This window comes from Sapajus apella, unplaced genomic scaffold (assembly GCF_009761245.1).
Source record: "Sapajus apella isolate SASKATOON/1434 unplaced genomic scaffold, GSC_monkey_1.0 scaffold14, whole genome shotgun sequence".
Taxonomy (NCBI): Eukaryota; Metazoa; Chordata; class Mammalia; order Primates; family Cebidae; genus Sapajus; species Sapajus apella.
This window is the reverse complement of record NW_022436954.1, coordinates 14759369-14770646: the sequence shown is the minus strand read 5'-3', so window position 1 is coordinate 14770646 and position 11278 is coordinate 14759369. Positions and strand designations below refer to the sequence as shown.

The following is an 11278-nucleotide window of genomic DNA, read 5'->3' as shown; positions in this document are numbered from 1 at the left end:
TTTCAACAGAAAGCTGAAACGTTTACTACATCACTCTACTGTGGCAGAAATTGAACTTCAAATTCTTTTCCAACAGCCCTTGTGCTGGCAAATTGCTGGAATTTCTTCTCACTCTTTCAATCTTTTTCCTATTTTGTGTTGAGGGGAGAGCTAACTATAGTCTCCACCTGCCTTATGCAGTTCAGTAATAAGCTCACTACTTGAGGGATGAGAAATGTCATAACCAGCAGACCTGTTTTATAAGAAATGCAAGAAAAAAAGTTCCTCAGGTTGAAAAAAACAATATACGAAAATCATAATTTATAGTAAAGAATTCAGAAAATAAATATAATACATAGGGATTAGAGATTATTTTCCTTTCTTTTCTTGTTTAATAATTGTTCAAACAAAATAACAATATATTCAGAAGTTAATAACATGCAGCAGTAAAATACAGAAAACAGTTTCAAAGTGCTATGGAATGTTAAGTGGAATGACACTTTCAAAAGAGTTTTCATTTCTATTGAGAAACAGTCCTTCCAACAGCCAGTTTGGATGTGGATCCTTCCTCAGCCGAGCCTTCATGTGAGACTGTAGCTCTCCAGATGATGATTATAGATTTATAAGAGACCCTGAAGCACTGACACCTGCTAAGCCATCTTTAGTTTCCCGACCTACAGAAATTGAGAAATAATAAGTACATAGTGTTTTCAGCCTAAATTTTAGAGTAAGTTTTGTATGGGAATAAGTAGCTCACATATCTAGAAAAATCTTCAAATATTTGGAAATTGAAAATAATTTTTTGATAACCTATGACTCAAAGTAAAAGTTATAATAGAAATAAGCAAATATTTAGAACTCAACACTAAATAAAACATATCAAAATGTGTGAGATATACTTAAAATAGCACTGAGAGGGAAATTTATAGCTATAAGTGTTATTTTAAAAATAAATGTTTAAGCCTCCATCTGAGCTTTCACTTTAAGAAGAGTAAAATTAAATCCAAGATAAGTAAAAGAAAGGACATAATAAATATAAGATCAAAAATCAGTAATATGGGAAACATAAAATAGAGAAAATCAAAATAGTCTGAAGTTATTAACTTTATAATAAAATTGTTAAACTTAGAGCAAGAATGATCCAAAAGAAAAGGATTAGAAATTCAAATTGCCAGTATCAGACATTTAAAAAAATCATCTTAAAATAATAGATCCTATAGATCTATTATTTTATATCTAAAATAATATTTTGTAGATCTAAAATAATAGATCTATAAAAGTGCTTATAGACATGCTCTTCAAATTTTTCAAATGATACACATTACATTTGGGATGGATGAATTTCATCCATTTATTAGGTAAGTTGAAAATGGAACCCATTTTAGTGGGGCCTGTTAATTGATAAAGACCTTAGCTTGTTCAGATAGGTGTTTATGGGACTCTTTATTTAAGGCTCTTATGACATAGAAGATACAGTATTTAACTAATGAAGGTGTTCAATGAAGCCAATGATAAGCCAAGCAGTGAACATAACAATGGAAATCCTTAAGCACTGCTCCCTTGTTGGCAATAATAATTTATTATAGAAATAATTACTGAATTGATATTGGAATACAGTTCAAGAATTGAATTAATGTACTACAGATCATTATGGTTATATTTCACATGGGTTTAAACCTTGATCAAAAGCCTGTATTCTAACCTAAAACTGCAGACAATGATTACCTACCATTCCAAGGATCAGAATTCAGCTTCTGTTCTTAGTCTCTATGCTGCTGAGACTGAGGGCTTGTTGGGTTGGACTTTCTAACAGGAAGCATCAGGCCCTCCTTGCTGGGAATATGCTTAGGGAAGAGAACTTGAGGCTGACTCCCCCTTCATTCTGGCTTAAATATTACTTGCCTTACCTCAGTATTTCATAATGTGAAACTCATAATTTATTCAATTTACTTTAGAATTTTTCTTTTCACATTATAGGCTTTTCACATTACTTGGCATTTAACTACCCTTCCTTGGTGAGACACAAGTCTTTTTCCTCTAGGGATTTTCTAAGGGGAAAAGAAGTGTTCAGAGAGATTACTTCATTTGAATTTATTCCAAATATTCTAATTAATCTGTAATGACTTAACTGTCTCTTTCATTTAAAATAGTGATGATGTAAAAGTCATAGATTGTGTCTACAGATAAATGAGATAATTATTTTTCTGACAGAGTAACCCAAGAGATATCTGAAGAATTAAATTTCTGCCCAAGGTAGAGTATGTCTTCAGTTGGTGTTGAGTCCTCTGGGTGTGATATTTCTTGTCATATCCTCCATTTCTTGTAAAAATTAGTGAAAGTTCTCAGTTTACTGGGATGAGGTGGGGGAGATATAGGGACATGTTTTTAATTAGGAAAGAAGTGGACTTAGGGGTATGCTATTTAAATGACATTTGAATGATCGAAAGACTGAAGAGTTTGGCTTCTGCCTTTAAGTAAGCTCTGACACTGGTTTTTCCATGAAGTTGAATTTCAGCATTGTTCTTGTTAGGTACAAAGATTAATAGCTGGGCATGTGAAAGTTATCACAAATCCCCAATCACTGTAAAGTACTTATGGTTACTTTGGCATAACTGAGGAAAGTTTCACCTAACAAATTTTAGTGTTGGCACATTTTTGTTTACTTCTGTCACAAGTAAGAGGCTTGTCCAGGTAATTTTCACTAATCGGGTTAATTTTTTTAGTCATGCAAAGATGGACTCTGTTTTTCTGTGAAGAAATTTTCCAATAGATAAGAATATTTAGCTATCTTTCTACATTGTGTTTAAGCATCTTTACATTTTGGTCATCTGCTTTGGATATGCGATACTTCTCTGATGACTGAGATAATGAGAAGGCTGTGTAGAACTGTGGAAATGGTAGCCTCTAGGAACCATTTCTATATCCACGGATCAACTCCCCATTCCCATGTGTTTTATGATCACACATACATGCCTGAGGTATCTACCTTAATGTTTAGTGAAAGAAGCATTGCTTTTCTGGGCCGTGATGTGAGTATTTGAAAGCACTGACAAGAGATATTCATGTACTATGTTGAAATGTAGCTAGGGCCTTAAATACCATATGGTTTTGCCAAAGGAATTCTAATTGGGAAAGTAGAGCTAGCAAACATAAAAATTTTTCAGAATATGTAATACATATTTGGTTTTAATATATAACCTTATTTGTTTTCCATAACCTAATTTATTGTCTCTTTCTATTTGCCAAATCAGATAAAAAACATGTTCCATATTACATGTATAATAAACCAACTGATTTAATTATAACATTCATTTATGGGATGTTATATTTTATATGATTTGTTAATAAAGGTATACAATCACTTCCAGATATTTTGATTATAGAGTTTAAATTTGTAGATCATGTCAAGTGTCTTAGAGTGTGAAGGAACCAATGCCTGTTATGTTCTGGAAGCATAATATGGGTTTTTACTTATGAATCTAAAAATAATCCCAGCAAACCTACTAGTAGGCATATATGCTCAGGAAGTTATCTGGTCTGCTGCCATTTAAATGGATTCAGAAAACTGTGACTGTGAAATACAATATTATGGAGGTATTTTTTTGTTTTTATGGCATTTTATCTTTTGAAAATGCCATGTTCTTAGGGAACTATGTTAAATCACTTTGTTTCTAGAAAAAAGTTAACAGCAATTTTTGAAAACCTTGTAATGCTATCTTTCAGTTTTGAAAGTGTTATATTTTTAATTGCTTAAATTCTAGAGGATAGTTTACATACCCTATTTTTTACAAGTAAACATTTAAATTGCCAAAAGAATTATCCTGTTGAAATCTAGTTTTGATGATGGAGAGGGAAAAGGCAGTAAACCTTGCAGCAAGTAAGGTGTGAAAAAATAACAGAATTGGATACAGACTACATTATTCCCTTGTGTTCTTCAGCAGGTGCATCTCTATCAATCCATAGCCTCAACAATGACAGAACTCGAATCAGCTGGAAGTGGTAATGTGAATGAGACATGTGGAATGCTCATCGTAGCTGGCTTCTAGAGACAGCTCGAACTCTCTCTGCACACTTCCTATTCCACTGCCAGATTTATGTAAGGAATAATCCTGTCTATACTTGAGGTTTAGTATTCTGCAGTTTTCCTCAGCAGTGAATCATCAGAAAGTTTGGTTTTGTATCTCTACTCGTCCCAGTGTTCTTTGTAATTTGTTTGTTCTTAACTGTCAGATGTAGAGACTGAGGAATAATGTATTTTTTTCTTTTGAATTTTTTTTTTAACTAGGATCTTGTCTACGTTTGTTATGGCTATCCCAAAAAGCCCCCCGAGTCACCCCAGGAACCCACAGGAGGTTGCACTTCCAGTATTTCTTCACTAAAAGGAATCTTTCTGAAAAAGACTTTAAAAGAATACTAGCCTCGCTTAATTATCTCATTAATCTTATAGCCTGTGAATACTCATTTATTAACTACAATTTCTGTTTCTGATTTTAGCCTTATTTTCATTTCCTGAGCTCTCCCCAATGGTGGGTCAACTTTTTCGCTACATTCCTGCTTGATGTATCTCATCAAGATACATTCCATCACAGGTAAAATTACTACTCATGTAAGTAAATCATTATTTTCCAAGGCATACAATTTTATTGTGTTCTCCCAAAAGGCTTTCCTGAATGATAGGTATCTTATCCTTTTTTTCCCCTGGAGGATGTTTATAAAACTTTTTAAATTGACAAAGATCTGCATGATTTGTACTAGTCATAGCTATCGTTTATCCAGCCCTTACCAGGTGCCAGCCGGTATTCTACACACTTTGCAACTCTAAGATGTAAGGACTATTAAGATCCCTATTCTAAAAATGTTGAAAGTGAGAGACAGAGAGCCTTAGTAAATGGCCCCAAATCTCATAGAAAGTAGAGAAGCTGAGGCTGTAGCTGAAGCAGTGTGACTTCAGTGTCCACATTATTCACCGCATGCTACCCTTGCGCCACGGATGCCTTGGATCTTCAATAGGTACATATTGGGTGAGCACCTTATAGTCACTGTAATCATGAAACCCCATGTCCCACTGGCTACCACTTTCCTTGTAAGAGTCATAAGCTTGGAAATTTTTATTTAATTATAAATTTATAAAAAATGGAGAAAATTATCAGCAGAATACCATAAAGGAGAGGTGCTCTAATGGTTCTGTAGATAGTTGACTAGAAAGGATTCTGAATTTCTCAGGTTTAGTCTCATTGTTTTCAAATGAGCAAACTGAGACAGACTTGTAAATGCATTTGGAAAATGACTCAAAGCCATACCTTCTTACACTCAACTTGGAATTTCTCTTAGAGTACGCTTCTTTTTGGAATCTGGTAACTAACATTCTATTTTTGAGTACTCTTGGTATCTAAATAGTGTTATGAATAAAATCATGTCCCACTGTTCTGTACCTCTTTCTACAGTGTTTATTTTCTCCTCCCTCACGACCTAGCTCATCCCAAGAATTCAGAAAAAAATACACATGACATATTTGGTAGTTGGTGATAGTCATGAGTTAGTTCACTTGAGTTCAAATCAATTGCTGAAAATTAGAGTTCAAATCAAACTTTAGTTCAAATTGATTGCTGAAAATTAGAATATTATGTGTAAGTGTTATCAAAATTGGGGTATAGGCAAGGATAAAATGCAGAGAATCACAGCTCCTTATAAAGTGGACAGAGAGACCAAGTAATTGCTACAGGGAACGATGTAATAATGTCATAGCTGTTTATACAGTTCAGAGTCCTGTCTTTTGGCGTTTAATGAAAGACCAATGAAGACTGAACATTTTTCTAGGCATGAAGGAATGAAGGTCTAAAAGTAGACGGCAAGTGTACTGAGTGAGATATTTCAGAAGATGTTATTCTTGGTGCTACACAGATCATATTATAAAGATACTACAGATACAAACACAAAGGACTAAATCTATGTCCATTTATTTATTTAAAGTTTATTACCACCACCAGAAAGAAAGTTTCCTGAGACCCAGAACCATTGGCTATTTATCGTGGCTGACTTCTGTGCCAAGAAAAATATTTTAAATAAGAAGTTATGAAATGTATGCATGGCTGTTGGGACTTTAACTCTCCTTCTGTATAGAATGTTCACTAAAACTTAGAGGTAGAAGCCTTTACCTGTGGCTGAAACTATAATCTTTGAGGAGAAATAGAATTTTCAAAGAAAGATGGGCTCTTTGGATTAGGAACTTAAGAGACTTACTAAATGTTTTTTAAATTTCTTTATTATTATTATATTTTAAGCTCTGGAGTACATGTGCAGATGGTGCCGGGCTGTTGCATAGGAGACTTACTTAGTGTTTATTGTGTATAAATCACCATTCAGGATACAGCAATGAAGATGAGCTCTAGTGACACAGTGGATGTAATCATATTCCTGTTCACTATTTTATCACAGGTCCTGTTCTCCTGAGCTCTCATCTCTGATACAAGCCTAAAAGAAGAGTAAATGAGACAGAAGAACAATATTACAGAATTTGTCCTCCTGGGCTTGTCTCAAGATCCTAATGTGCAAAATGCATTATTTGTCATGTTTTTACTCACATACATTGTGACAATGGTGGGGAACCTGCTCATTGTGGTGACTATTATTGCCAGCCCTTCCTTGGGCTCCCCAATGTACTTCTTCCTTGCCTGCCTGTCATTTATAGATGCTGTGTATTCCAGTACCATTTCTCCCATATTGATTGTAGACTTACTCTGTGATAAAAAGACTATTTCCTTCCCAGCTTGCATGGGCCAACTCTTTATAGACCACTTATTTGGTGGTACAGAGGTCTTCCTCCTGGTGGGGATGGCCTGTGATCGCTATGTGGCCATCTGTAAGCCCCTGCACTATTTGACCATCATGAATCGACAGGTTTGCATCCTTCTGGTGGTGTTGGCTGTGACTGGCGGTTTTGTGCATTCTGTGTTTCAGCTTGTTGTTGTGTACAGTCTCCCTTTCTGTGGCCCCAATGTCATTGACCACTTTTTCTGTGACATGTACCCATTATTGGAACTGGCATGCACTGACACGTATTTTATAGGCCTTGCTGTGGTTTTCAATGGTGGAGCAATCTGTATGGTCATCTTCACCCTTCTACTAATCTCCTATGGAGTCATCCTAAACTCCCTTAAAACTTACAGTCAGGAAGGGAGGCGTAAAGCCCTGTCTACCTGCAGCTCACACATTACTGTGGTTGTCCTGTTTTTTGTTCCCTGTATTTTCATATATGTTAGACCTGTTTCAAACTTTCCTATTGATAAATTCATAACTGTGTTTTATACAGTTTTCTCACCCATGATGAATCCTTTTATATACACATTGAGAAATTCAGAGATGAGAAATGCTATAGAAAAACTCTTGTGTAAAAGTTAAGTATAGTTAGAATAAGAGTGTTCCTCCTCATGTAAATAAGGAGGTATGTAGACAAGGTCTTCTCAGTGAAATTTTCAGTCTTCTAAGGATTATTCAAGGATCCTAAAGTGGTAAGTCAGGATTGAGATGCTCCCAGCTCACTTAAGAGTCATCCCATCATGGCATCTGTTTGAATTTCAAGATCTCAATCCCTATATCCAGACTGAGAGTGGATGGGGCTGCTTGGGTGCAGGTCCTAAGTTGCACATTTTAAATTATGGTTTTTCTGTATTACACATGTATTGAGACAGGGTATTTCTTTGATATGCCCAGTGCAGAGTAGAGAAAGGGAGGAATAAGTAATTAAAATAGATGCTCCTGTTGAAAAGGGAAAACAGTGGTGCTTCCTCATGTGTATTTTATTTAAAGACTTTGTGGAATACACAAGTACCATATTCACAAATATCTTTGAAATTGGCCCTTCTCAGACTTCAGCTGAAATTCTGTGTGCAGTATGATAATACTCTTAATAATCTTAGAATTACATTTGTCTAGTTTGAAGTACATATGAGACATACCATTACATTTCTCTGAAGTCTTTTCAAAGTGTCTTAACATCCACAACTTTGAATTTATTTTTATTTTGATAACATTTCTTACTTTTAAGAAAGTAAGAATACTTAGCCCTTTGCAGACTGGAGAGAAAAATCAGTTTTATCTTTGAAACCAGCAAATTTTGTCTCTTTTATGTTTCTTGTAAATTCTGTCTGAAAATATAACAGTTAATCTTATTATTTTTTAAAATCTATGACCTATTATAAGACACAATGCTATAAGAAACAGCTATAACTTTCAATATTCTATTTTGAAATTTTACCCAAATCTACCTACTCACTTAAATACATTTTTAAATTTTTAAATGTCTACGCTACTCTAGGTGACAGAATTACTGAATTTTTTCAGCACTACACAGTGTACTCACTCTTTTTACAGCCTCTGGAATTGTTATGTTTGTATTTTTAGCCTTTACTTACAATATTTTGGAGACCCCTATTTTTGGATGTGGGAGCCAATTCCATACAGTTTAAATTGTTGTTATAGAAACACCATAAATCTTGAGGTGCCACTTTTTATTCTGGTCCTGTCTTCATGTATTGTGCACGGTTCCACAGTTTCTGTGGTTTCCAGCAACCATCAGTTTATTTTATCTCAAAATTTTGTGAGTCAGGGATTGAGGCAGTTGTTGGCTAGGTATTTATTCTGTTTGGTGTGGCAAGTACAGAAGTCACTGTCTTATTCAGCTGATACGTGAGTTTTATGTAAGACACAGGATAACTTAATTCACATTTATAGCATAGTGGAAGGGATAACAGTAAGAGATGCACTGGGTCCCTCTTCCTATCCCTTTAGCTGAAGGACTACAAGATCACTCCATGGAATAGTCAGGCTTTTCACATGGTGCTTAGAGATCCCCGTGGTAGAAATATCGGTCTAGCCAGTTAAGGGCTATGTCCAGAACTGTCACAATGTCACTTGCATCATATTCTATTCATCAGGAGTGGTCACATGACCACCCAGCTTTGAGGTTTTACAAAAGTAGAAGATAACCCTTGATAGGGAAATGGTAAAGTCCCTTTGCAGAGCAGCATACAGAACAATTCTCCCCATCTCAAAAAGAGCATATTGGAGTTTTATTCATTTTAAGTTGAATCTATAAATCATCTTGTTCTAGCAACGTCTTCACAATATTGGGTTTTCTAATTCCTGAATACAATATGTCTGTTAGGTATTTTAAATATTTGTTTTTCAAGAGTTTTGTAGCTTTGATTAGTATAGGGGTCTTCCTCCTCCATTCTGAAGTATTTATGTTTTCAGATTTCATCATAGGTTTTCAATTGTTAAAAATTTCCAATTGTCATTGTTGCTAGTACATATGAAGAAAATTGAATTTTTTATTGGACACTTAGGTCCTGTAAACTTGCTAAATTTAATTCTTATTTCTACATAGCTATGTCTGTAGATTCTTTAGGGTTTTCTCAAACACAATAATGTTATCTACAAGTAAGGATAGCTCATTACTTTGAAAGATATAGGACTGTTTCAGTTTATCTTTGTATCATTTTAGGAAGGTTGTGCTTTCCCTACATTTTGCCTAATTCATCTAAGCTGTCAAGTTAATTGAAATAATACATTTCATAACCAATATTTTTCTAACCTTTTAAAATCTAAAGGATCTATGGGATGATGATGTGTGTTTATTATTTCTGATATTGGTATTTTGAATTTCTCTTTGTTTTCTCTTGATCACTCTTGCTAACAGTTTATCAATTTCATTATAAAAGTACCCATTTTTGGCTATTTTTATTTTCTCTGTTATATGTTTTCCATTTTATTGGGTTTTGACCTTATTTTTATGTTGTTTTGTTTACTTACCTTAGCTTTTAGTTACTCTTGTTGATCTGGCTTCATAAGGTAAAGGCTCAGATGGCTGCTTTTAAATGCTTATTTTAAATGTAAGCATTTATGGCTATACATGTTTCTTTAAGTACTGTTTTGATCACACCTGACACATTTTGATATGTTTTTATTATTGCTTAGTTGTAAATATTTGCTTATTTCCATTATAGTTTTTTCCTGGATTCATAGGTTCGCTAAATACTTACTGGCATGCTTCCCAATATTTGAAGCACATTCTAGATCTATTTATGAATTATTTATTCATAGCAAATTATTTCAAAACTTAGTGATTCACACACTATGTACTCATTCCCAATTTCAGTAGGTCAGGAAACTAAGGTTGGTTTAGTAGGTTCCCATGCTTCAAAGTCTCTCACAAAGCTGTTATCAAGGTACTGGTTGGGGCTACCATCTCATATGAAAGCTTGGCTGAGGAAGGATCCACTTCCACACTGGGTGTTGGTATTAGCAGTTATTTAAATTCAGCTGAATTTAAATTCATAGACAGGTCCTATTTTTATATGAGTTCTTTAACTTGGAGTCATTTATACCACAGTACCTTTGTTCATATCTGATAGTTCTTCAGAATTAAAGATATGTTTGTGCATCTTTTAGCACTAACCACTAAGACAGCACAGCACTTACAGACATGCTCTTCAAATTTTTTCAGTAATACATATCATCTTTGGGGTAGATGAACTTATTCATTTATTAGGTAAGTTGAAAATGACCATTTTTTTAATGGATCCCATTTGTTGATAAAGACCTTAGATGGTTCAGATAGGTATTTATGGAACTCTATATCTAAGGCTCTTATGACACAAAGACCCAACATTTAACTAAACATAAGATGAGATGAAGGCGTTCAGTGGAGCCAATGGTAAACCCAGTCACAGAAATATCAATATTTAAATATTAAATACTGCTCCCTTGTTAGAAAATAAAAATTTATTTATTATGGAAACAGTGATTGAATTGATATTAGAATAAAATTAAAATATTGAGTTTATGGATGTATTGTCTGTTTTCAAGTTGCTGATAAAGACATACCCAAAACTGGGTAGAAAAAAAGGTTTAGTTGGACTTGTAGTCCGATTCCACATTGCATTCCAAATTCCACATGGCTTGGGAGGCCTCAGAATCATGATAGGACGTGAGAAGCACTTCTTACATGGTGGTGGTGAGAAAAATGAGAAAGATATAATTCAGGTTGAAAAAAATTTGGGAGGGGACACAGCCAAACCATATCAATGGACTATAGATCATTATGGATATATCTGACATAGATAGAGGTCTTGATCAAAAGCCCATACATGAACCAAAAACTGCAACACTATGATTATCTATTTTTCTAAGAATCAGAATATTAACTTCGGTTCTTAGGCTCTCTTCCTCTGAACCTCAGGACTTCTTGGGCACAGACTTTCTAACAGGAAGGGTAAGGCCCTTTTTACCAGAAATATTT

At 34.5% G+C, this 11278-nt stretch overlaps 1 protein-coding gene across 1 annotated transcript; it reads left to right on the top strand.

The window, feature by feature from the left end:
- The first annotated feature begins 6429 nt into the window (after positions 1-6429).
- LOC116554461 (olfactory receptor 4A8) lies at positions 6430-7477 on the top strand. The gene is made up of 2 exons (XM_032282429.1): positions 6430-7366; positions 7476-7477. Coding segments are annotated over exons 1-2 (903 nt in total). The 5' UTR covers positions 6430-6465.
- The last annotated feature ends 3801 nt before the right edge of the window (positions 7478-11278 follow it).